This window comes from Drosophila gunungcola, unplaced genomic scaffold (genome assembly GCF_025200985.1).
Source record: "Drosophila gunungcola strain Sukarami unplaced genomic scaffold, Dgunungcola_SK_2 000090F, whole genome shotgun sequence".
In the NCBI taxonomy this organism is placed as follows: Eukaryota; Metazoa; Arthropoda; class Insecta; order Diptera; family Drosophilidae; genus Drosophila; species Drosophila gunungcola.
The window spans coordinates 66,721-94,693 of record NW_026453252.1 but is presented as its reverse complement, the minus strand read 5'-3'; the positions used below and the strand labels follow the sequence as shown (position 1 = coordinate 94,693).

The 27,973-nt window shown below is 32.2% G+C and overlaps 2 protein-coding genes across 6 annotated transcripts in view; one reads left to right on the top strand and one right to left on the bottom strand.

Moving 5' to 3' along the window:
• Positions 1-2,251: 2,251 nt before the first annotated feature.
• On the bottom strand, positions 2,252-20,209 carry LOC128265033 (ras-related protein Ral-a). Of its 4 annotated transcripts, none has more exons than XM_053000797.1 (6): positions 19,903-20,209; positions 8,315-8,511; positions 7,412-7,572; positions 6,042-6,216; positions 4,493-4,616; positions 2,252-3,232 (listed from the first exon to the last, which is right to left on the bottom strand). In XM_053000797.1, exons 2-5 carry the CDS (start codon positions 8,465-8,467, stop codon positions 4,500-4,502), a joined length of 606 nt encoding a protein of 201 aa, XP_052856757.1. In that variant the 5' UTR covers positions 8,468-8,511; positions 19,903-20,209; the 3' UTR covers positions 2,252-3,232; positions 4,493-4,499. The 4 variants fall into 4 exon arrangements, with proteins under 4 accessions (XP_052856757.1, XP_052856755.1, XP_052856756.1 ...); XM_053000795.1 differs by having other exon boundaries at positions 19,920-20,209; XM_053000796.1 differs by having other exon boundaries at positions 19,975-20,209.
• Positions 20,210-20,970: 761 nt separating this feature from the next.
• Positions 20,971-27,973, top strand: part of LOC128265047 (alpha-protein kinase 1) — a 73,717-nt gene continuing 66,714 nt past the window's right edge. The window contains exons 1-2 of one of the 2 annotated variants that reach the window (XM_053000825.1): positions 20,971-21,480; positions 22,138-22,418. In XM_053000825.1, coding sequence (XP_052856785.1) covers positions 22,347-22,418 — 72 coding nt within the window. In that variant the 5' untranslated portion in view covers positions 20,971-21,480; positions 22,138-22,346. Of the gene's footprint in view, positions 21,481-22,137; positions 22,419-26,454; positions 26,665-27,973 lie in introns of those variants that run through there. The other variant, XM_053000828.1, reaches the window with a different exon arrangement.

Sequence of the window (27,973 nt, the reverse complement as noted above, 5' to 3'; positions counted from 1 at the left end):
AAAAAATAAAAAAAAGAGATTTCAAAGAAAAAATATTTAAAAGTCTGTTATTTTTTGGGATCGGGCTTTACGTGTTGTCATGCTTACAAAAAAATGTAAGCATGTTAAAAGTAATAATAATAATCAGTATTGTTTCTACTTCTTATTTTGGCCTAGTTATTAAAATCAAAATCAATATTTTAATGGCAGTTAAAAATGTTTCAGGTTTTGAAATTTTCGCAAAAAATGATGATGTACCCCCTTATCAAAAGTGCAAAATTGGCAATAAAATTAATTTTTCAAAAACCTATTTTTTAAAATCGGTTTTTTATATCAAACCAAAATTAATTGTTCTAATTCGATTGTTGATGGGTAGAACAGGTCGCCAGCTGTTCAAAACAGTATCTCTTATGGCTATACCACTAATTTTGGTTAAATTATAACAAAAAGGTCAAATCTCCAAAAACCCAAAATAAGTACCTAAAATATCGGTTTTTTTGTATCAAAACCTTGGGGAAAAATGGCCACCAGATTTTTTTTTATTTAAACCAACTTTATTGCTCTAAACCGATTGTAGATGGGTAGTATAGGTCGCCAGCTGTCCAAAACAGTCGCTTTTATGGCTATACCTCTAATTTTTTCCAAGTTACAGCAAAAGAGTGCTTTAGGAACTTTTTATTTGTCAAATCTCCAAAAACCCAAAAAAAGAACCTAAAATATCGGTTTTTGTATCAAAACCTTGGGAAAAAATGGTCACCAGATGGAATGTCATACATCGGCGAATTCGTCATTAAATTGCCAATCAAATGGCATTCTCAGCTAAAAATGTTTCAGATTTTGATATTTTCGTAAAAAATGATGATGTACCCCCTTGTAAAATATGCAAAAATTGGTCATAAAGTTAATTTTTTAAGAGCCGTTTTGAAAAATTTATTTTTTTATTAAAACTAAGTAAAAGGCTCTAAACCGATTTTAGATGGGTAGTATAGGTTGCTAGCTGTCCAAAACAGTCACTCTTATGGCTCTACCTCTAATTTTGGACAAGTTACAACAAAAGGACGCTTTAGGAATTTTTGTATTTGTCAAATCTCCAAAAACCCAAAAAAAACACCTAAAATATCGGTTTTTGTATCAAAACCTTGGGAAAAAATGGTCACCAGATGGAATGTCATACATCGGCGAATTCGACATTAAATTGCCAATCCAATATCATTCTCAGTTAAAAATTTTTCAGATTTTGAAATTTTCGCAAAAATTTATGATGTACCCCCTTATCAAAAATACAAAAATTGGTCATAAAGTTAATTTTTCAAGAGGTCTATTTTGAAAAATCTTTTTTTTATTTTAACCAACTTTATTGCTCTAAACCGATTGTAGATGGGTAGTATAGGTCGCCAGCTGTCCAAAACAGTCACTCTTATGGCTCTACCTATAATTTTGGCCAAGTTACATCGTACATCGTCGTACATCGGCGAATTCGCCATTAAATTGCCAATCAAATGGCATTCTCAGTTAAAAATTTAAAAATTTCGCAAAAAATGATGATGTACCCCCTAATCAAAAAAGCAAAAATTGGTCATAAAGTCAATTTTCAAAAAGTCTATTTTGAAAAATCGTTTTTTTTATTAAAACGAAAAAACTATATATGTAATACTTTTGCGATATCTACCCGCTGTGGAAATACACAAAGTTCAGGAACTCAACCTTTTCCAGTTTAGGCGGCATGGTACATTTTTTTATAGTGTCCATAAAGTAAAAATAGTTGTTTGTTTTTTTGATTTTATTTCTCATATTTTTCGGTTTATTTCTGAGTCAAGCTAAACGTACATCCTTCAATCGCCATTGTTTTAAACTCTCGTAATAATAATTTATGTGTATATATTTATATAAAAAAATGCGGGTTGTTGCTTGATTTTAATTTGGATATATGCATGTGTGTCCGTGAGTGGGGGAAAAAAAAAATCGTTGAGTGGCCGTGTGTTCATGTTTTTCACAACAGTTTTCACATGGGATAGAGGGAAATGCTTGATACAAATTGTAAACCAACCATCAGTTAATTGCATATATAACTTATATATTTAATAATAATAATTATCATAATAATAATAGCTTAAACATTACAATACAGAATGCAGTTTTACAAAAGTAAACAAAGATGCAAATCAATCGGGAGTAATTGCTAAGTATATATTGGATGTGTTTCAGCGTGAAAAAGTAACCATTAGTAAAGGAAATTCTTCAAAGCTTGTTTATCTTTCTTCATTTGTGTTGGTTTTAATATCCCTAATCATTTGCTCTCGGTTTAGAAAATTACAAAAATTGCATTAAAAATTTCTTTCGATTCACTTTGTTTACAATTAATAATTGGAGATATTTTTTATTTTCGTTTCCTTTTTTTTCCTCTCTTTTCTAGCATTTTAAGTGTTTTATACTTTAAACTATTTTTTATATATTTAAATATATATATATATATGTATATATATATTTATATGTATTTATAAAAAGCTTTTCTGTGTGGTTTCTTGTTGGTTTGTGTTGTTTGCATTTTGCTATTAAACTTTAAAATATTACAAAAAAATGTTTGCGTATGTATAATTAAACAAGAGAAATATCTATAGCATTTATTAAATTGCATAATTATTACTGTTTGCTTTAAGTGTCTAAGATTGATTATATTTAATAAGTTTAAGCTTTAGTTTTGTTTTTGTTTTAACATTTTATTGTACGGGTGGTGGGGGCAACACAAAAATCGATAATTGAAAAGGAAAAACGAAAACGAAACGACAGAATTTCTAAGCTGCCTGTCTGTGTGCTTTTCATTTGATGTTTATAGGGAAATTGGCTTCCTAAATAATATATATTTATGTATATTACAATGCAAGTTAACTTGGATTACGATTACGTGGTTTTTGAGTTTTGAGAGTGGCAAATAATTTAGATATTCTCAGCGCAGTGTTTTTTTGTGTTCTGGTGTTCTCTAAGTCAATTATTTATTAACATATCATATCGTTCTCTTCTCCTTCTTTTATTAATTGTGGTTGGTATTATCCGTGTGGCCGTTTATGTTTCCAAGTTGTTGTTGCTGCTGCAGTTGGTTTGTTGTTCATCATATGGTTGTTTTCGGTTGTTATTGTAGTTGTTGTTCATCCTACAGCAGTTGGCAGCAATGAGAATTGGGCTTCGGCGGCTGTTTCACGTCCGTCTGACGTTGTTTTTTACGCGATGAAATATCCCTGATTAGATCATAAAATACCTAGATAAATCAAATGGTTATTAGTATTTCATTATATTTGTATCGTTTGTTTGTTGTTATTTTTAGGGTGTGGGGTTAAATTTTGTTTTCTATAATACAGAAATTTTGAAAAGTTGCTAGAAACCAAAGTAGAGAAGATCAAAAGAAAAGAAAAGTTTACACAGTGTCATAAACTTTCTTCATTCACCAGAAAACAGGGCTTTTCAAAACTAATTAATATCAAATTCCAGAACAATTAAAGATATTAAAATGTGTCCATCATAATATTAAATATTGTATGTGAATTATAATTTATTTAATTTGTATTTTATTAGCTGAGAAACACCCTGTTCTACGTATTTCGTACACCAAATAAAAGTTTGTAAGAAATACAACCAAATTAAATAAAATAAAGTCAATATTTCAGGCATATATCTAAAGCAATTTCAACAAAAATTGAAATCTTTCAAAAGTATTGCAAACAATCTTGCTTTAGAAAAGTGTTTGTATAAGCGTGTATGTACAGATGTGTCTTTTTGTGTTAGTGTTAGTGATTGTGATAAACCCATAGGAAAAAAGTTATTTCCCATTTATTTCAAATAAGCCAACTTATTTTCATAAACCCACTATTAAAGCTCTTAAAATGTAACAAAACCTAGACTGCCACTCTCTTGTTTGTTTACGCGTTTAAAAAAGTTATTTTTACATTTAAAGTTAGATAACCACACGATAGAGCTGGCAAACCATTGATAGTAAATTATATCCCAATAAAACAAATCGATAAAATTGTTTTTAAAATTTGAAGTAGGTTTCAAACTGTGAACACGAATGGAATTATTTATATTTAAATACTTGGTTTCAAATAAATCATATATTTTTTTATTATTTGAGAAAACAAAACTATCGATTACCAAATCCCAATCGATAACTATAACCATTCCTATCGATGTTTTTCCAGCTTTGTCCCAAATATATTAAGCGCTAGTCTAGTGGTTAATTTTTAAGTGTTTAGTTTATTGTGTAGTCTTGGCAAAAGAAATTCAATAAAAAATAATATAAATAAATCCAACAAGCGGAATTGCAATCAAAAATAAATTGTATAAATTTATATGTACAATCAACCGAGTTAAAGTAATTAGTAAAAGAGATAGATAGTGCCGAAAGTAATCAAGCTAGGGATTAGACAAAGAATTAGAGTGTCTACGGGTTAAGTGGGTGTGGTCATATATTCATATATAGGATATAATAGATCGTATTTGGTAGTGGAAGAATTGTATGCACCTAATGCCTAAAGTAGGGTACACTTAAGTCTCCGCTTCTTGCATCTATCTTTAGCACGCCCGCTCGTGGCTTTCGAATCTTCGGTTTTTCGTGATCTTATTTCGCGCATCAAATCAAAAAATACCTGTAATTGTGGATTGGGAATTAAGTCATATACAGAGTAAGTAGTCAGCATTAGAAATAGTAATAATCGCAAGTCAATATATAAAAATAATGGATCAAAGATCGAACCAACATAATTACACAAACACACATTTTTGATAGAGTTCTATTAGCTTTTGGCATTTGTCAATAAGAGTAAAAATAAAATAAAAATAAAATGTATACATGTTAAAGGCAACAACGTTGAAAGCTTGGAGAATTAAGCTACGATTTTTGGCAGTGCATTTTCTGTTGTAGCTGTGTGGGTGCTTGTGTGTGTATCTCGTGTGTGCCTGGGGAGAAAAATAATTTCAATGCACTTAGATTTCAATTGCTCTAAGTTTATTCTATCTGCCTTTATTTGCAACAGTTATCAAATGCTTAAAGTAAAATAGAGATCGTAATTAAACAAAAATGAAGGTTTACTAATAGCTACATTTTAACAATATCTTGCTTCTCATTAAATTCAACTTAAATGTCCTAAGCTAACCCAAGATCTTATAAATTGGTGTTTGAGTTTCGAGTGTTTTTGCTTCAATATAAACATATTTTAAATATATTTAACAACTGTCTAAAACAAATATTATGTTATCAAATGTTATAACTTAAAAGATTTCCGTTTTTTATAATTTTCTCATTACATTATAATTTATCAATGGGTTTTTCCCTTGATTTGTTGCTTCCTGATTAGATTTGTATACTTTTTAAATGCAAACAATGCCCAGACTCATTTTCCATGGGCCTGTTATCTGAACGCCCCCCACTTATCAATATCATTTAAAAACGCTCGAAATGTTAGCCTTGAAGTGAGTGTAAAGTTATAAAGACGGATTGTATTTGGAGAGATAAGAACTTGGATTCAACGTGGAATTAGTCTACACTGTTGTTTGGGATTTCAATAATAAAAATTCCATTAAGTTTCCGCCTTAAGGTTATGGTTTATTTCCATTTAAGGGCTTTGAACGACTAGTATGTACTATGGGCATCCTAAAAAAATCACAATTAAAAGGAAGAGAAACCATAAACGAAAGCTTCAGTGGGTGATTGTTGATTTCTACCATCTCTACAGCTTGAAACTCAAACTCAACTTGATAAGGATAGACACTATAAGATGAGTGTTTTGCTTGCGAGAACACTAAGTACAATCTCAGTGATGTGTTTTCGTTCTGTGAGCGAAACAAAGAAAAACAAATCACATGAAATAAACTATGCATGGAAAACTAGTTGATAGCAAATGAAAACTGTGTGCAGTTTTTGTTTGTTGGAGCAACGTTTTTAGCTTGCCAATTTCCAAAAAGAGCTTCGCGAATAGATCGTTTTCTAATTTTTTATTTTTTTATTTTTTTATTTTTTTTTGATTAGGTTGGTGTATTGTTTTTGGAGGACAAATACCACACACACAACTCACCTTGTCGACATTTTCGCGGGTTTTAGCCGAGGTCTCCACATAGGGCACCGCCCACTGCTGCGCCCTCAATTGGCACTCGCTCAACGGAACCTTGCGCTTGTCGTTCAGATCGCACTTGTTGCCGACCAGCAGGAACGGTATGCTCTCATCATTCTTCACCCGCAATATTTGTTCTCTAAATGAGAATGGACAAAACATACACATTAATAGGTTAAACAGAATTTAAAAAAAAAAACCATTAAAAAAAGGGCAAACGAGGCGGAAAAACAGCATTGAATGTTTAAAGTAAACCAAATGACATATATAATTTATCTTTAAAGTGTTAAGAACAAGCACAATGACTTTCTACAATTAATGAAAATTATATTAAAAATCTTTTTCACATTAATTGAATTTTCTGTTAATTACTAACTTAACTTTCTATGAAACAAAATTCGTAATAAACTTCTTGTTAAATTGGCAAATAACAAAATGAAATCCCAAACAGTCCTAAAGATAAGCGCTTATCGGGAAAACATGACTCAGTGCATGTGTCAGTCCACATGAAGCCAGAAAGTAAAAAGGTATATTTATGTAAACACACTGAAACGGACAGGGGAATGCATAAATATTAGAAAATAATGAAATACGGGTGGAATATTTGCCGAGCAGGTCCCACTCTGACATTCAATAGCTATTTCTCAGTTATATTTATCTGCCTGCAGCTCCATTAAGTTGTCAAGTTTGAATATGCAAATAGGGCGCTTTTAAGTGGCAGTTATGACAACGATATGGACATATATCCTCCATAGGTGGAGTTATTCGCAGAGACGACATGATACGGCATACTTAAGGCAGGATTAAAGGGAAAGAGCTATGGAATATCTTAAGGCTGATTTATTAACCTGGGCATACTTGAGGGTTGAGTTATAAGAACAATGGAATGCTGTTCAGAACCAATAAACGCATTTTAAGCCGTTTACTCGTAGCTCAATGCTTTCTTTTTTAGCAACCAAATTACAAAATGTAATCGGAAAAGAAAATAATATATGACGACATATCAAAGCATTCAAGCAGCACCCTAGAATACATAAACAATTAACTCATGGAGAACTCAGACCAAGATGTGTATAAAGATTTATAACACATCCTAAAAAAAAAAGTAAAGGGAAAAAACTGAACAAGTTGTGTGACTAATTAGCAGCGCAAAATAATAAAAAAAGAAGATGCAAAGAAAGAAAAAAAAAAATGTAAAATTGTGTGAGAAATGAAACCGCGACACTTGTCAGTCTGAGACAAACGCAAAACGCGAGACTCTCGAAAAAAAATGGGGGGGGGATGGAAAATGCGAGGAAAATGCACAGCCGAGCAGAGCCGCTTGACACACTCACCTGAATTCCTGGGTAGCCTGGAAGCTTTCGTCGTCTGTGATGGAGAAGACACAGAGGAATCCCTCGCCGCTGCGAAAGTAATTGTCTCTGATGGCGGCATAGTCCTCCTGACCAGCCGTGTCCAATATATCTATTTGTACTTCCTCGCCGTCCAACACAACCTGCGGGGGTATTTATTGTTTATTTATTTGAAATATTCATCAAGAGGATTTTCGCGTTTTCAATACAAAACATTAGGCCATACTTAAATTAATAAGACCTCGTTTTAGTGCGCCCTTTTATTATTTCAATGAAAATAGATTGCAAAGATATTTGGTTTACAAATGAATAAATAAACAACAACACAGCCTGTGGATATTTATTATTTAAAATATTAATTAAAAGTGTTTTCATTTTTTTTAAACGAAATTCCGCTTTTCAATACAATACATAAACCCATACCTAAATTATTAAAATTAGTTGTCATGCGCGAAATTATTGTTTAAACGTAATACATTTCTAAGATAATTGATTCAAGAATATAAAAATAAATAATACGAATAAATATTGTGTTAAAAATTTTTTCCTGAGTATACAGAAAATATATAAATCTGATCTAAGAAATATTTCCGATACAGTTTTTCTAAACATGATATTTAATTTTGAATTATTTGATACTTTAAATTCTAAAGAAAATCGTTTCGATTTAAATCGTGTTTTATTTCTTAATTAAGAGAGACTTTAGAAATATTTATAAATATAAAACAAGCTTTAAATGGTTGTTCGTTGTTAAATAAGGTTTTCGTTTGCGAACATATTGCGAACTATTGTTTGACTTTTGGTTTTTTAGGGCAGCTGGTTTTATTTAATGTACCACTATTCTTGTATTGAAAACCCATGAATTCGATTTCTCTTGATCCTCACCTTTTTCCTATAGCTATCGGCCTTGGTGGGCTCGTAGTCCTCGACGAACTCGTCGTACATGAACTGCAGTGTGAGGGCGGACTTTCCCACGCCGCCACTGCCCACCATGATGACCTTGTGGAGCGCCGGTCCGGCTGTCGGCTTCTTGCTCATGATGGCGGGATCTGCTCGCTCACTCGCTCACTGGCTCACTGGCTCTGCAGATATGCGGGAAATACAAATAAATAATTATTTGAATAATAAATGGGAGCTTCCTGTTTGGCTTGTCAGCAAAAAGTAAAATAAACGTATATTTCTTGTTGTTGTTTTGACATTTTTTTTTTTTTTTGGGAGCGGCTTATATACGTATAAGGTGTGAATGGGAATATAAATGGTCAACTGTAAAGAAACCACGATCGTATATAGTATGTTTTCCAAAAAAAAAAAAAAATAGGAGCTGTCAACTAAACAGTCGGCTCACAGGTTCACTGATTGTTTTTGACTCGGCTTTTCAGCTTTTCTTGGGGTTACGTAACAAACGATGGCAATAAGAAAAGCCGTCAATGACTAGCCATTGTACTTTTTACACTTTCAATACCCTTTCAAGGTGTATGTTCTATATTTAAAAAATATTTGTGTTATATAGATTTTGTAACATAAATGTGAAATAAAGAAAACATATTTTAGACCTTTTGATTTTATATTTTTTTATAAAATTTAAAAATTATTTTAATTTAAAAAGTTATTTTAAATTTGAAAATTATTAAAATTTCTTAGAATTTTTGATTTGACTATTTTCGTAATTGAATTTATTATTTGAAAATGTAAACTTTAATAAAATGCTTTGAAATCAAATAGAAACTATTTAAAATATTTTATTAATATGATTTAATATTTAGTTTTAATATAAAATTTTGCATTCAATAGTCGGATATATATTTTTACTTATCCACTTTCGTATCGATGATAGGGTATTTGCAACTTCGGCTTTCGTAGTTGTGAGTTTTGTGTATTGTTTCTTTCGCTTGGTTCGAGTCGCAAATGAAGCATAAAATGAAAAGTTCATTGAACTATTTACACATGGCAAAGCGGGGCAACAACGTCAGCAACAGCAACAGCAACATAAAGGCCAACATATATAGCAGCATAATGCAGACCGGGCCAAAATGACTCTAGGGTTTTGTTTTTGTTTTTTTTTCTCCGCTGCCGTTTGCAATTAGCCTTTTGTGACCATTCCATTCCCAACCCATTCTTTATTCGCTCACTGCGTCATCGATTGCAATAAATTGAGGCATGGTAAACTACGCATTGGGGTTAAAAAAATGAGACAAGCTAAATATTAACCGCATTCAAATGCAAACGTCACGAAATAATTTTTTATGGTTGTCACTTGAGAAAGGTTTGTTGGTTTTAAAAAGTTTTGTATTATATATATCATACATCTCGTTATTTTGTTTTTGAAATGTATAAAAATAATAATAAAACTATTTATAATATTATAAATAATGAAAACAAAAATTAAATAAACTAAACACTAAATAATTGATTTATTAAAAACTAATTTTACATAAATTTATATGTACGATGTTTAAAATGTATGAAAATAAAAATAAAACTATTTAAATATTACAAAAATAAAAAAAATAATCACATAAATAAAATATTGAATAATTGATTTATTAAAAACATATTTTTACATAAATTTATATCTATGTATTATATTTGAAGTACTTTTAAGGCAGAAAGAAGATGTGTTTCCAAATACAGCTTCATTTTTGTTTACAAAAACGTCTTTGAGAAGTTTTATAAAATGTTTGGAGCAAATTTAAACACTTGTCTAGACTTTGGACAGACATTGGAAACAGAAAAAGTGGTTGCTTCACAAGCGTTGTGAAAATCTCCGAAATAAACTCGCAAGAAACAAAAGGGTATTCCAAAAATAAGTCAATTCCCTTTTTATCTCTATTTATTCCGCCTTTTCCCATATATTGTTTTTTTGCTTCAGCTGCCTTTCGATTTGACGCGGCAGCGGTGGAAAAGTGGAAAATTAAATGGAAAGCGGGCAGCTGCTGCTGTCGAATCAATCCGGAGGCAACAAGTCAGTCAGCCAAATGAAACAACGGCCAACAATTGCCAGTCAGCCAGCCGGTTGGGCCACCACTGCGTATGAGTAATCAACGTAGAGCTGCACGTCAATCAATTTCGACTCGAAAGATAGCGCGCAAATAAAAGTCGAAAAAGTGGAGGGAAAAAACTTCCCACACCCATGTTGTTGAGTCAATTGAATTGTCAAGGAGGATTGTTGGCCAATTGCTAACAGCAACACCTGGGAATAGAGCGGCAGCAAACTTGTTAAATTGCATATTACTCATACGCAGCGCTGCGCGAGCTTGACAACGCGAAAACAGTGGAAAAACCTGGTGGCCAGTGATACAAAACAAAATAAATGAGCATTGTATAGGTTCCTCAATTCCAATTAAGCTATAGTCAAACTTTCAATTTTAATTTTTAACAAATCAAATATAACAGCTTTAAATTTTGTCATTCCTGGAAAAACTTTGTGAGATGTTTTTTAAATTAAATTTCTTCAAATTTATAAAATAATATAATGTAATATTTGTGCTTTCAGTATTTTCAAAGAAAATTCTACAACTTCAATAAAGGCTAAAAATGCAAGCAATTATGGAGCACATAAAAAGATCATAACAATATTTCCAAAAAACTTTTAACGATCTTGAAGACCGCATCGTTTTTCCGCATCTGCACATTTTCTAAAATTAACATTATGGCCAAGATTATATGGTCCAAAAGCGGGAATGTGCATACCAATTGAATTTATAGTTGAGCAAGACAAAAAAAAAACTAGTAAAGCTGCACATATGCAACCAGGAATTTCTCATTTTCAATTGAAATATTGACGTTCGATTAAGGCTCTACTTTTTTGCAATAAAAAATAGTTGACTTGGAAGTTAACCGTCGAGTTAAACGAGATATGGTTCCCAAGCCAATGGTGACCGGTTATGAAAGGCAATTGAAGAACCCGAAATTATCACATGAAGCTAAAAGCTATAAGCTAAAACAAACAAAATACAATCATTTCTTAAACATTTGCCTTGACTTGATCTACTTTAGTTATTTGTTATAATGAAAATTTCAAGCAACATTTTGGCTTCCTCAAGTAAATAAAGAAAATTCGATGATGATTCTGATGATAAGATTGTGTGCTGTGGAAATAAATATATATTTTTCCTAAACCAAAGTCGTAAAAACCAATTTAATTGTTATAATAAAAAAACCAAACAAAGCTGAAATGAATTTTTAGTTTTTAATGGCGGCATAAAAAATAATTTTCCCTCTAATTAAGGCGGCCAAAACATAGAACGGGTTGTACACTTTTGTATACTATATGAAAATGTTGGTGTTTTGCAAACATTTTGTGTTTGGTTCACATGCGTTTTGTTTTGCGGAAATTTCATTTGTTACCTTTTGCTGAAAATAATCCAACTAAAAGTCATTTCACCTGCCATGACGTCATTGTCTAGTTGTTTATGCTAGTAGCAGTACCACCCCCGCAAAAGCCACCCAGCTTTGTGAATAAATTAGCCAAAGGTCTTGTTTGCATTTTAAACAAAAACGGAATTTCGTTTCCTCTATTTCTATTTGGTGTGTCAACATAAACGGCTCTTTCATGTTCATCAAATATTAATTTTATGCCTCCTGTGTTCTGTTTTGTTGGATAATGCTTCAAAAAACTATACTGTATTTAATAAAAATTTAAAATTATTATTAGTCTAAACAAATATATATTTGTATAAAATAAGCTTTTGTAAGCATCGAACAATAGTACATATATATGGAAGAAAAACATTACTTTTATTGAAATAATTAATAAATTAAATTAAAATTATTAAAACAAGACAGAAACATAAAATAGACAATGTGTTTTAATTTCATTTTCCCATGAGCTCATTAATCAGTGCCAGATTTTTGTACTTCAAACATAGCATTTCAAACGTTCTCAGCAAGTTTTTTGATGTGTTTTGAGCTTTCAATTTCTTAAATGCTTTCTAGATTTTGCAATAAATTTAAAATTTTCGAACCGTGTTTATATTTTAGTGCATCGAATATTTTATTTATGAATTTCTTCTAATTTCATAAACAAATTTACTTTAAACGTTTTAAAAAATATAGTGCGTTTTCTTGTTTCTTTTGAAATTTTTATTTAATCATTAATCATGTATCTGTACATTTTCAAACAACATTAAAACGTAAACTTGGCATTAATCTTTAGTACATCAAAGACTAAATAGTTTAATGTAGAAAATAAAATTTCCTTTCACCTTTTTCGCGCCAACGGGCCCCACAGACTATAGTACTTTCATCGGCAACAATGTTTGCACTTTTACCCCATAATATATAAACTACCTTTTCCGATTGATACACTTCGAGTGAGCTTTTCCCCGGGGCCAATAATTTAGTATGAAGAATCGAATCGTTTTGGCCGATATTTATTTGGTCCCAAGTGATTTTGACCAGACCGAAGAAATCGCCGATCGATAGAATTTATGAAGTTTTTCACCATCAGCAATTTCTCTGCTATATGTGTTTGTGCATATGTATACATATATATATTTTTTTAAATCTCCCGGCTCCGTTGGGCGTCCGATTTGTTTATTACTCATATCATGGTTTCGCTTATTTTCCCATTCGATTTCGATTTCGATTTGATTTTTCCTTTGTTTTTTCATCTTGCCTTTCCGTTTATACCCCCTTTTTATTATTTTGGTGGTGGATTGGCGGCAATGACGTCAGTTTTCAGCGTCTTCTCCTTTTTGGAGTTTAGTTTTTCGTGGCTTTTCATGGTCTTCGGCCACGGGTTGCTTTTATTTTTACTATTACAGTGAAGACTCTGGTAACAATGATGGCTTGAATGTTTGAAATAAAATTTATGCTTGAAAAGAGAATTTGTTAAGGGGCAACCCAGACTGTATTTAAAAAAAAAAAAAGATTTTTTAATTAATTTGACCTCATGACCAAAATTATAGGACATCTATACAACTTAAAGTTGTATAGAAAATAATAAAAAAAAAATTAATTTAAAGGATGGTCTAAGATATAAGCTTTTGATTGAATTGAAACCCATATTCTTAAAGCTATCAATTCTTGAAAATCCAAAATATTTAAAAATTTCTCTATTTTTATAACTGAGATTTCCATTTTTATTTTTAGTATCAAATGTGGATTAGCGGCATCAAGTTTTCCATTTCCAGACTATCGATGTTGGGCCATCCTTAATCGTTTTATCGAGCGTTCACCGTATTTTTGCGCCTTTTCTGTGGGTGGCTATCCAAGCGTGATGTGTGGCATGTGCAACTCGAAGAGTTTAGTTATAATGCCTGGAGTGCACGAAAGTCTACGAGTTTACCGCTATTACCAGTTTCCCACAAAAACGTGCCTTTTATGCCTTCTCCCCTTTTCTGCCCTTCCTCTCTCCTCTCCCCTTTCGTGTTTCTGGCCTTTGGCATTGCCTTAATTTCCTTCGCCTCTTTATGTTGGCATTATAGCATTGGTGGGTAGGTTGCTCTAATGACACCTGAAAAGGGGTATATACATATATGTATATCAGGTGGAAGAGTTAGAGTTAGAGCCCCCGAGGTTACTCTGGTATTCCCCAAGATATACAGCCGCGGTCATGAAAATATTGCTTTTTTTTTATTTTATGGATATAGTTATCAAAATTAGTTTTGAAGTAAATTTTGGAATTTGGAAATGGGGCCACACATAAAAATCCCTATTGATATTGATAAAAACAATTTTTTCTTGTAATACTTAAACAGTATCAAAAGTTTTTAAGGCCCAATTCTTCTATTGGTAACTGAACATTAAGATAAATAAAAGCAAAAGGTTTCCTATGCCTTAATGGAATGTTTTAGGCACTGCTGTTATTATAACCGCAGCTGTATTTTGGTGGATTCTTTGAGTTTTAAGTTGGCAAAGGTAAAGCCCAAAGGATTTTAAAACAAGTGTTTTAAATATATACATTTTTTTTATATGAGCTCATTTTTAGGTCTATACCTTTAATCATTATCATTTTTGTATGTTTTATTCAGTAGTTTGGAAGTATTTATAATGCTTTATTTTATTTTTAATAAAATAAATATATATTTAATATTGTTTATATTTTGTTAAATTTCTGTTAAGGTGTTTTTGACTGGGTATTGTTGTGGTTTTTATAGGCGTTACTATGTTTTTTAGCCAACAATTTTCCATCTTTCGAATGCGTGTTGCGTGTGCTTCGTGAAATTCGTGTCAGAGTTCCATGTTTGCTCTGTTATATCTTCTCCTATTTTCTTTTGTTTTGCTAGTTCCATTTCAAGCCTAACTGTTAAATTAATGATTTTATTTTTAGTTATTTCAGTTTACTTTAGGCCTTGTTGGCGTTGTTATGGTATTATTGTTATTGTTGTTATTACTGTTGTTGGTTGACTGCCCCCGTGCTGTTGTGGTTTGTTGGCTATAACCTTGGGGCGATTTTGTGGTTAACAAAGTTACAGTTAATGCAGAGAAAAAAAATTAAAGTCACATTAATTTCTTAAAATATAAAATTTAGTGATGGTATTATTTGGGGATACTACTTTTATAATATTTGTTGCTGCTAAAGCAGTTTCTATATTCTTAATTATAAAATAAAACATTTCTTAACAATCGTTAGGCTCCTTCCATTTAAATAAATAAATGGAAATATATTTCGGCCAATATAATTTCAAATACTAAAAATCAAATAAAGTCTGCCACAAATTTTTCAAGTGCACGATTGGGGAAAAATAGCCGTATTTATAGACCGCAAAAAATGTTTATAAGACTATCCTATAAGTTTATGGTAATTACTGGAACGATTTTATGGCAAAAAAAATTCCTTTGCTCGAGCCCAAAAAAAAAAGAAAAATAAAACAAACTAAAAAGAGATAAACGAAATACCGAGCGTAATTGAGCAATTGAAATGCTAAAATCCCTTTCAAATGCCACGCCCCCTTATTTTTCTGGCTGCCATTTGACGGCGTTTAATTTTCTGCCAAGTTTTTGCCCCCTTTTGCCCATTTTTATTTATTTTGCTGCGCCATTTGCAGAATTAACAACAAGTGCAGAGCGCGATTTCTTGTCGCCGCTTTTCTTTTCTTTTCTTTTCTTTTTATTTTAATTTATTTGTACATTTTTGTTGCATTCTCCAAAGTGGAGAGGCGTGATTTTGTAGAACTTCCGCACAAGATTAAGTTCAATAAACTGCATATATGTATTGTACTTATGTATGTGCAGCAAAGATAGGAATTGCACGCACAATATTATTGTCTACTCGCTCTTTTTTTCCAACTTGTCATCAACTTCTTTGACTTTGTGTGGGAATTTTGCATTACAATCTGTTTTTTATTCCTTTTTTTGTTCATCATTAAATGCAGGTCTGAGTGTACTCAAAAGAAGCGAAAAAGAGATGGGATGGCAGAGTAAGAGAGAGAGATAGCAATGGAGTGTAGAGTGCATTAATCAAGCAGAAGAAATCTCTACAAGTGAACTTTTTTTATTTCATTGGAGAGATGGTTCTCCGTTAGATCAGTTCAATGCACTTGTGGGACAAGGGCAACAAATCACACTGCATAACAAAATTGGGGTTGACAATATATACATATATATTATATTTCTATGCGATTTAGAAGAAACTAGCTTTCTGTAAATTTTCCTAATTTTTTACAGCTTAAAAAAAAATCTTAAGAGTGAAATCAAAAGTATTGTTAATTCTATTGTTGTATGATACATTCTCAAACGAATGGATCCCGAAAATAATTCTCATTGGAATGCCATTTTTCTAGCTGAGTCACAAAGTACATTTGAATTTGCATTTAGTCAACGATTTCAACGCCGCTGCGCAGTCGCGTACAACACTTTCAATGTCATGTTAAAAATTCGCTTCCACACAGAGAGAAAATGTGTTGAAATATATAAAAATATCTAAAATATTAAAAAAAAAGCCATCATATCAAATTTAAATCATATTACATATTTGTTTCAGTATTAAAAAGACTGCAAATGTTCTTCATTATTTTCTCGGCCTGACGCTTTGTTTAATTGTTGTACATTTTTCTGACCCCTCTTCAAAATGGCCAGGTACTTTTTTGTTTACCCTGAGAAAGTGTTGGGGAACTTGTTCATTTGTTGTACACCTTTTTTTACAACTTTCTTTGTACAAGACAAGTTAAGGAAAACTTGTCAAGCGAAATGCGTGGCTCCAGAGCCATGAACAAAGTGTTTTATTTGGCCGAACAAGTTTGATCTCCTTTTGAGATAGCAATAGCTATACTCTTGCACACAGAAAAATAAAAACTTAATTCACACCGGAGTTGAATATATAAAAAATAAAAAAACTAGGTAGGTACATATACGAACAATGCGTGGGAAGTGTTTTCTGAAGCGAGGAGAGCATAATTAAAACCTAGGCATCGTCAGCTGTGATAAAAGATGTTCAAATGCGATAAAGCAACAACAAAAGCCATGGAGAAACACTTGAAAACCTGAACACAAACAAATTCAACAAAAAAAATATTTTAAAAAACCTGTATAAGGTATGTTGTGCTAGAGAACTTTGAAGATGCTGATACGATGATGTAACAAGAAAAAGTGAGCAAACAAATAAATGATTACGCGAATTTGTAGAGTATCGTAAGATCTCTTAAGGTTGAATGTTTTCAAATTGGAATGTATAGTGTATAAAGTGTGGCATACAAATAATACATTTTTGTCATTAAACAATCAGTAACTGGTTTTAAAATAATTCTTACTATTTATTAATTTGCATTATTTGATTTAAATCAAAGAAAGTAAAAAAGATGAATAGTTTACATTCTTATATAATTATATTTGTAATTTTATAAATTTACTTTGTCGATAAAATCTGCATCAATGCGATCAACAACATTTAAGACAAGACAAGGGTATATAAACGTATTTCACACATTTGGCTTTCAAATTCCGGCATCATCAAAACCCAATTTATCAGATACATATCTTTCAAAACAAACTCTTCACTTTGGCAAATCACATTATGGACTTTTTCTTTCGTTCCTGTCAAAGGAAATTAAGTGTACAATAACCCTGCATTAGGCCAAGATGGACATCAATAAAGTAACAAAAAACTTTTATAGTCTTGAAAAGAAACTCATTTATATGATTTGTCTCCCCTCCCGAACTCCCATTAGAACTGAAATTAGAGCAAATCGCAGCTTGATGGCCTTAAATTGGGCTAAGTTGGCAAGTTGCGCTATCTTCTGCCTTTGGGCCAAGTTAGCAAATGCCAGAGATGCCGAACAAAAGATGAGAAAAATTATATAGAATCTGTGTCACTGCTAGAGATCGTAAAGATCATGAGTCAGTCACTGGCTTTTTCTTCTTTTGTCGTTGATCTATTCCTACCTGACAGAGAAATACATTAGAAAAAGGTCACAGAAGAAAAACAAAGAGGTCAAAATAATTTCATCTTACAAATTAGTGTTTTGGAATATACTAAAAATTTGAAAAGAGACTTTATGTAAAATAAGATACTTTTTTATCTTCATCTGCCTGTCATCAAATTGCGCTTTTATTTCTTGGCTTTTAATAACAGTTTCAATTACTAGGAATGCCAATGAACAAACTGAATGTAAACTTGAACTAATAAATCAACTTTCAACAAACAAAATGCTCACTCAGTTTATTATAAAGAAGACTTTAAATTTAAAGCCTTTACAAGACCAAAAAACTTGGTACCCTAGTGTCGAATTTGGCCAGCATAAAATGGGGAAAAATAAAAAATCAATGAACTCAATAAGCCAACACCTCCCGGGGCCCCCGATTTTCCATCCCGGCTGTCAACCGTTCGATGGCTCAGTTTTGGGGGAACTCAGAACGCATTATTTTGCATAATTCTCTTTTTTCGCCTCGTTCGGTTCGCGTTTTATTGCTGAAAGCTTTTGACGCCCCTTAGTAACCAAACAGACAAACGAACAAACAAATAATAATTAGCAAGGAAAGATATTATGGTGTGTGACACACATCAAAAACAAGTTGTTCGGGAATCATTGAGGAGTGAGTCAGAGAAAAATGATTCAATTGAAACCAGGAGGCTCACATATTGAACTTGAACTTGAGCTTCATTAAAAACTGTAAAACGTTAATTCAACCCATTTTCCGTGTCACGTTCCAGTTTATTTTTTTTTTGTTTTTTTTTTAGCTAAGGCTTTAACGTGATGAAACAAAAAGATGGAACATGAAAATGCGGATTAAGTTGAAGCAGCTTAACGATTACGATCATGATGATCTAACGCTAATGTCAAAGTGGTTCTCCGATTAGCAGCAGAGTCCAAAAATTTGGCACGTTCGAGAAGATTAAGAAAAATGGGAAAAAGGGGAAGAATGAAGCGGAAAACAGGTCAAACCAAAAAAACACGATAAATGTGCCAAAGCGAATGCCATAAAAACGATTTCAGAAAATAACTGAGATTAAAAAAGAAGACGGTTTCTAAGAATTTTCGTGTGTTTTAAATGACATAAATTTTACAACAAAATTCTTAGAAATCGGAAGAAAAAAACCAACAAAACAAAATTAAAAAAAAAAAAAATGTTTTTGTATTTATTTTATGACTGTAACTTTGCCTTAAATACTGCGAAAATAGATTAAATTATTTTATTGTAGATACAAAATAAAAAAAAATTCTGTGAAAATTTTAGTTTGTCATTTAAAACGTAAAACACACGCAAAAATATGTTTTTGTCAAAAATACCGCAACATTTGGTAACTTTACTAAGAGTTAAGTTTATTAATCAATAACCAATATTTAAAGTTGAGCTCATAAGCTAATTAGTGGTTTTAATGACTTCTAAATCCCAATTTGGAACTATTAAATTTACCTAGTTTGTTTAGTATTGGCGTAATATACCGCAAAATACGGTAAACTGAATTTAGAGAAGCTCAAAACGATCCCAAAAAGGAAGAAGGGGAGAAAGAGGGGGTGAAAGGGAAGGGGCGTGTGCGTACGTGTGTGTTTGTGGCTGGCATTTGTGTGTATGAGTCAACGGGCAAAATGCGGGCGGACTGCACCTTGCAAAAAGAGAAGGTGATAAAGAGAGAGGGAAGGGAGAGGGATAAAGGAGGGAGCGAGAGAGAATAAGGTCAAGCGGGGTGCGGCAACAAATATTTCCGCTGATAGCCGTTGATAAAAGGCTCTCTCTTCCTCCTTCAGTCACTCTCCCTCTCTCTTCACCTTTCTCTCGTCTTCTTTCATTTATTTTGCTGAATGAAGCACACACAAAAGCCGAAATGCCTTTTATATACATAGTTTAGATTTAAATATTTAACAAGGCACAAACAAAAAAAAAAAACTACAAAGAATGCCGAGAGAAATTTCACTTTTGGGCTTGGTTTTTTTCGCCTTTACGCACACTTTCTTTTGTACGAACTCTTTTGGCGGCTTTTGCAAATGATGTTTGTAAAACGAATTCCAATATACCTTTTTGGAAAATCAAACAATTTTATGGAACAAAATTAAATGTATACACTGCAAAAATCAACAACAAGAAAAACATACGAATTATGCGTAATCACTTTTATTTTGGTGTAGTTGTAAACTGCTGCTTCTCTTTTTCTCCTTTTTGCGTACTTCGTTTTTTGTTTTGCGTGTCCGCTTTGGTCTGCCGCTTCGTTTGTTGTCTGTGAAAAACCCCGCACTTCGATGCACTGAACAAAAAAATATAACCGCGATCGGGGGGAATCAGGATCACAACAATAAGATTGGCTGCTTTTCGCTCGATTTTCTTTTTGCCGCACGCCGCTATTTAAAAGGAATGGATGTGGATGGCTTTGGAGTCTGAAAAAAAACTGTAAAAAAACTTAGTGGCAATGGAGGTGGGTAAGCATCGATACCAATATCGATTGTTTAGGTGGGTGGGAACTTCGGTGGTTGAGAACTTGAATTTTCCAAGAGAAATTTTAAAATTCAACATTTTCCTAACATTTATGTTAAAATCATTATTTCCTTACATTTATGTTTAGATCATCATTTTCCTAACATAAATGTTTAAAATCATCGTTTTACTAACAGAAATGTTAGTTCACTTGCTAGAGGTAGCAAAAAATCGTTGGCTGAGAACATCGTTCTTGAACTCAACAGAAATGTTAGCTTACTCACTGAGTGTGTCATAGATGTTTTTCCATCTCTAACAGTGGAGTGTGTCTCAGCTTACGGAGGAGGGTAACTTCGCTACATGTGGAGCATGTTTCCACTACATGCAGAGAAAGTTTCTGCTAATTATCGATAAATGTGTCTTCCCGTCTATTTTGTGTCGCGCTCTTATCGGATTAGCGGTTGTAATAGCCTGATTAGAAAATTAATACCCAAATAGAAGCTATGTTCGATGTTCTTCCATTTGCAATAATCAGTCATTCCAAATCGAAAAATTGCCTCACCAAATTAAGAGCACTCTATTTCTAGTGCACTGTTAACGGTTTTGAGCAAGCTATGTCATTAGAAGCTACAGTAACTGTTAGTTTAACATGCACAATTGTGGCTGTTAGCGCACTGGTAGTGCCGATTGGCTGTGCCAGATGTCGCTTCCATTTGGTATTTTTTGTAAATAAACGATGGTATATTACTAAATACCAGCTGAGCGAATTGCGTGTGTGCGTTCGTGTGAAATATTTGTGAATATTTTTTTACTGTGACAAAATAGACGAAAATCGGCTGTGGAAAACCGAAGTAAACACAAATTACGGATAATGGCGAATAGCCCCTAACCCTTGTGTACCGGCAGTGGCTGTGTGGAAAGCGGAAAAGCCATAGAAATCGCACAATTCGATAAATTTGCAAACTTAACCTCGCAGCGCTTTTTTTTTTTGCAAAAACCACAAAAAAAAAGAGAAGAAAAAAAGGAAAACGAAAAGCGAAGTCGGAGAGTGCGAGCGAGGCAGCGATAAACGAGTGAAAAGTTTCTTATTGTTATTATTGTTGTAAAAACCTTTATTTTTTAATCAACCGGCGATTTTATTCCCACAAACACACTCTCAAGAAGTAAAAGAATAAAAGCAAATAAATACACTCGCAAAAACAAAAGCAAATGAATACCGGTAAAAAATCCAAAACAGAAGGCATTGAAAAAAGCAACAAAATGTACGTACAAATGTGTGTGGTCTGTGTTAAAGGGCAGTTAGAGGCGTGGCTGTATATATATACATATATATATATCCCAATTAGTAGGTCTAGTTGGGCTTTTTATCTTCTCCTCTTTGATTCGCACAATCTTCTCGTGTGCAGGCAACGCAACAATAAAAAGAAGAAGATGGGGAAAAGAAGATTCGGGCAAAAAACCAATTGTGATTTAAGCTTGGAAGTTTAACCCTTAGACAGGTCGTGAGCAGTTTTAAAATGTTGAATCTGAATATCCTTCTTGAACATTTTTATATTGTTAGTCTTGGAAAACAATGTCCCCCCAAAAAAAAACCTCAATTTTTTTTTAATTTTAGTGTAAATATGATATTATGCTGTTATAGCTAAATTATATAGTTTAATATATTAAATGCATTTGAAACTAATAAGCCTCTAGAATGACTGGAATAAATAATGTAATTTGTGCAAACGTTTAACTGAAACACAATTAATGAATTAACGTGCCAATTTTTTTGTTCATATTTTGTTTGGCGCTATAAATAAAACCCAAATGTTGCTGATAAGGGAATTTCTTTAGATAAGGCTTTATATTAGCCACACAGTGGGTGCCAAAAATTTGTATAATATAACGAATCTAAATTGTAATTTTTTTTTTTTCAGATGATTTTGCCATTTTATTGCCATGGCTCTGACAAATCTTGTCGCATTTATTGCCGACAAATGCAATCTATTATAATATCACCATTAAAATATTAAATAAGTAAAAAGTTCAAAAACAAATTCCAGACAAAATTTCAGAAAGAAAACTGACATATTTTGAATTTATAAATACCAAAATTCGTAACGGAGAAAGTAATCATAGAGCAATAATGGATCAATTTCAAACGTCGCTCAATCCACGAAAACAGGAGCTTTTGGAGGCTCGATTCATTGGACTGAGGGTAAGTCCGAAAAAATATATTAATGTTACAATTTCAAAGACAATAGTTTCTTAAACTTGAGTTAAGCTTAATAGAAAATAACATGCCTCTTTAAGAACTAGCAAATGATTTTGCAAAAAATCTTTTATGTTGTTCAAATGTTTAAATCTAGATGTTTTTAGTTTTTAATTTTCTATTAAAAAGGTGCTATAAAAAATAAATTATACTATTCTTAGAATATGATTTTATGAAGCTGTGGATGAGAATAAATTTTATAACTTTTTTCGTTTTAATGGAATACTATTCTAAGAAATATTTGTTACAAAACTATATATGTATAAGAGTTTCTTTTTAATTTTGTTAGAACCAAATAAAAAACAAACCGTTGTCGTCAAAACCCTTTTTTTTTTAAATAATGATAATGTTTTTCGGGCAGTCAATAGTAAATTTTATAAATTTGGATGTAATAATTTAAAAACACATTAAACTACCTAAATTTCTCACTGTGTATCGTTTTGCATAGGTCGCGGCGATTGGCTGTCAATGGGCTGGCCTCCGGGGCCATCGAAGGGTTAATGGCAAACGGTTATTGCACTTTGGAACTTTTGTTGTTTCGTTGAGATGCACATGCAGATGCAGTTGTTGTTGCAGATGATTTTCCGAAGTTTTTTTTCCCTTGATGTTTTCCTCTTTTTTTTTGCACTTCTTTCTTGGCTTTGTGCCGCTTTGTTGAAGCGAAAGAAGAGGTATGAAAATGTGGAAAAGCGAAAATAAATTAGCATTGGCAAAAGGGAAGAACGAAAAAAGTTGGGGGAAACTGGAAGGAAAATAAGGGAAATTGCGGGGAAAATGGGAAGATTTGTGTGTACATGGCACTGTAAGTGGGAGGAAATAGGGGAAAAGGTGGGTGCCTATGGCCAGCACCCATTTTCCAACTCCCTCTCCCCGTTTCCCACAATTTCTGAGCTGCTTTTTGTTGGTACTTACACAAAAAAAAAAATATAAAATAAAATGTTATTAAATTATAAATATTTTTATCTTATTTAATATTATACGATATTAACGAGGTCTTTGATTCAAACTATACATTTTAAATATTACACACTGCCTTTGATGAGACATATTTCTAAAACCAAATTCGAATTTTTAATTTGTTAAATATTTACTTGTCCATTTTGTACTTGGTTATTCAAGTAGCAAAGAAGTTTCTCAAATATAATCAGTACCTAATTTGTTAAAATAATGATCATAATTACAATTATAACTGTAGTAAGACATTATATTAAATTGGTCTAAAATTTGGTTTTCAAATTTTGTTGACAGTGTAAGACTTAATCGCAGCACTACCACAAACGCAGCCATGGCCCTCATCTTGTTGTTGTTGTCAACATCTCGTCACACACACTTTTGGGAAACATGTACAGTCAATACATACATAAATGCACAGCACTCGCAGTACATAGGCATATTTGCACCACCCACCTGAATGCCCCCCAAAATGCTTGCACAGCGCCTGTTTTTCCGCATCCCCAACCCATTTTTGGTCCTTGTTTTTTTTTGTTTGTTTGTGGGTGGCTTTTTTTTTAATTTTGCCACGTTGTTCTTTACTTTGTGTGTAATGGAATGAATGTTAAAATAAAAGAACAGCTGATAAGCAACAACGTTCAGCGGCTGAGTATTTTGCGGAGAAAAATAAAGATGAAAAAGCAGAGGAAGATAGCAAACAATTTTGCAATCCTCCTGGTTGTCAAATAAGTATTTAATGAAATTTGACCAAATGTTCTATACTTGTTACAAAAATTTGAAAAAACATGTGTTATAAGAGATAAAACATCATTAAGTATTCCAGAAACTATCTCAAAAGCTTATCTGCAATAAATTTTAAATTGAGTTCCAGAGATTCAGGATTTCTGAATCAAAGTTACATATATATGCATTGATGTTCAAACTTTTGTTTATAACAAGTTTTTAATTTTAATTTTTTCTATTTCGTTTTTTCTCTAATAAAATTTTATAAAATTAAATGTAGTTTTTTTTTTCGATTACGATAACAGTGTATAAACCTAGAGCGAAAAAAGGTAACTTCCGCATGTTAACAGAATGAGAACCTTTTCTTTTTTTTCTCAAAAAAAGTTAACAGTTTTGCCGGTTCTCTCTGCTTATTTTTCGCATTCTTCTTTGCTCTCTTTCGCACTCTCTCTCTCTCTGTTAATGTCGTAGGTCGGGCGCCGTTCGCTCTGCCAACGTCGGTGCGTTTTACATTCCAGGAAATAATATAAATAAAAATAATAGTTATAGAAAAATTAAAGTAGTTAAAAAAAATGTTGAAATAAACAAAATATTATATTATTACTAATTACAACTACATTGCTAAATTACAATAATTTAAAATAATTATATGAGCATATATTAGCTTAGCTCGTCAATAAGTTTTTCATTTTTTAACATTCCTGATACATACATACATATGTACATATATACTTAAAAATCTGCTGCACAAAAAGAAAAAAAAAAGAACCAAAAAAAAAAAAAGAAACTATTTATGTACATATACTTATTTTACGAAAAATAAGCTACTATTTTTTGGAACGCAGCTGTAAATCACAAACATAAAAGTTGCCTTAAAAGGCGAGTAAGAATTTTCCAGGGAAAAAAGGGAAAAATAAAGCAGCATCCGCGAAACGTTGCTGCCGCTGACGCAGTCGACGCTGGCATCGACAGCGAAGTCGGCTGAGAAAAAAAGCTACGTCTTAAGCGACGTTTTCGACGGCGTTGTAAGCAGTCCGCTAGGAAACCGAAGATTTGTAACGTTTCTGTTAGTTTTAGCATTTCTGTAGATTTTAACATTTTCTGTTACAAAATCGCGACCAAAACGGAATGAGAAAGAAACGGTTTTTATTTCCCTCGTCTTGTCAAATTCGATTTCGCAGTTTCGCCGTTTGTGCCTGCTCCCTGGCTCCGAACGAATTGTTTAGACATGTTTGCTTTGTGCGAGTTTTATCGAGTAATTTTTAATTTTATCGCCAGTTGAAACAAAACAACAACAACAACATAACGAATTGCAGAAAAGCGAAATTAGGAGGAGGAAAAGGAACAGAGAAGAAAAGGCAAAGAGCAAAAGCACGCCAAACTCAGCGACGCCGGCAGAAGCAGCGAAAAAAAACAAGTTGCACCACAAAATTCACTAAAAGAGCGCACAGGAAGATAAAAACGAAAAGAAGTCGGGAAAATCGGTTTTCTAGCGGGCCGCACTTTTCCACGCGTTTCAATGGAGTTTCAGTTGGAGTTGCACACTCGCGGTTTCCGCAGCTGTTATCGTTATCGTATTAACGTTTGTTGTTGTCATCGGCGCGTCTGAGAAAGCGAGAGAGTCTGAGACGAAGAGAATTAAGAGAACGGGCTAATCTTTTCAAAAAATTAAATTCTCTTTAATTTTTTGTAAACAATTATTTTTTTTAACGTGCAGTGTTTTAAGTGTAAAAACAACAATAGTAAAATTTTTGTATAAAATAAAAAAAATAAGTAAATAAATAAACGTCTTACAAACACGAGAAAATTTGAAAAGCAGCTTGAAAAGTTGGTGCCACAAGAAAATCTTGCAAAACAATTGCAAATATTAAATGGAAATATTTGAAATCAAAAATATAAAAAAAAAATTTTGAAGCAAGAAAATCAAAAAAAAAAATTATGTACTACAAATGCAGTAAAAAAATCAAATCCAATAGGAAATAATATAATGACTATCTTAAACACCAAATAAAAATACAGAACAATAAGCAACATTCAATTACGTTATGTGTCACAAAATAAAATGAAAACTAGAACGGAAGTCAAAGAATTAATGGACTTGCGGGTATACAAATGTATGTTTGTATGTACCAAAAATAAATAAGTAAGTTTCAATGCTGATCGCCATATTTTAACTTGATCAGCATGCACTGGGTAAAAATATATTTAACTTGCGCGAAAACTATGAAAGATACATAACAGCATACGATTTATTATAATATAACATAAAGTAATAGACAACCTAAAACAAAGTTTAAAATAAAATCTGGAATGGAACAATTAATTATATAAAGTTTGAAATAAAAACCAAAATAGAACCAATGAAAAGCTGCAAATAAAAAATTAAAAAACAAAAACAAAGACAAAGACACAAACCAAAAACAAACGAAAAGCTAGAGAGACGGAGAGAGACGACGCGAAAAAGAGAGAAACTGCCGAGATGCCCGTGGTAAAACAGCGGAAAATGAGCCGCTTTAAGGTGAGTCCATAAAATCAAAAGAGAGCCGCAAACTGGAGAGGAAAAAACTTAGGGAAGTTAACAAGCAATGAGTAAATGGGGAAATGTAGTCAGAGGGGAACAAGAAAAATAAAATAAGGAGAAAGTGACAAAGAAATATTAATAAGTTAAAAACTTAGCTTTAAAAGTTATTAACTGTAATGATCCTAACTTTATGTATGTAATTTGTATCTACATTAAATCATTTTATTTACAACAGCTATTATTAACGGTCAATTATATCAAAAACAAATATATAAAATACTATTATCTTAATCAGCAAAACTTTTTTTTAATTTAAATTCCTAAAATGAGTTTTTTCTCTATGCGGTCAAATATTTAACCATAGCTTAATTTTTGAAAAATGCAACATTTTGAGGTCTGGACAAATGCTTTATTTTTGTAATTAAATGAAATAAGATTCGGTAATTTTTTAGAGTGGTGCAACTAGAAAACCTAATTTCTCCTTTCTTGGCTCTCTCTCGTCTTCGGCCGCTTCTTTTTATTTTGATCACTTATACTTAAACTTCCCAACGAAAAAATTCAAATACAACACAAAAAAACTGGTAGTAGAAAAAAAATTCGCAAGTTCAATGAACTTGCCATGAAAATTATACTCTGCCAGCTCACGACGACAGAAAAAAGGCCAAAAGAAGGGGGACAATGATGGCTAAGAGGAGGAGAAAGAAGAACGAGAAAGAGGAGAAGTAGGGAGTGGAAAAAGCAAAAACTAGTCATGCGTCGCTGCTGCTGCATAGATTTCTGCGACTCCGACCTGACCTAAAATGCAAAAAGTGTTTCTTTCTAACATTTGAGCTGTTAAAACGTCACGTCTCTCTAAAAATGGCTGTTACTTAACAGAAGTTGGCAACTAAAAGAGAGAAACCCAAAAGGGTAAAAAACCTAAAGACCGAGTTCAAGTCCTTGAAAAAAAAATACAAATTAAGTGCTGAAAAAAATTTGAGAGCTGTGAAAAATTAAATGCAAATCATTTGACAGCTTTTCTTAGCTTTAGATTTAGTTTTGCAACGTGAGCCAAATGAAATGCACGGACAAGATATTTAGTCAAGATTTTTTATTTAATAAGAAATATAAAAAAAAAAACCAATCCGAAATCATTTTTCTATTTATGCATTAACAAATTACAGTTGGTTGTTAAGAAAAGTTTTTTTTTATAAAAATTTTTCCATTGAAAGCATAAATTCTTCTCAACTTCACACGCAATTAATCCATTAAACAACATAGCAAAAAACAAATTTTAATGATTTCCTTACGCATTTAAACTTGACTT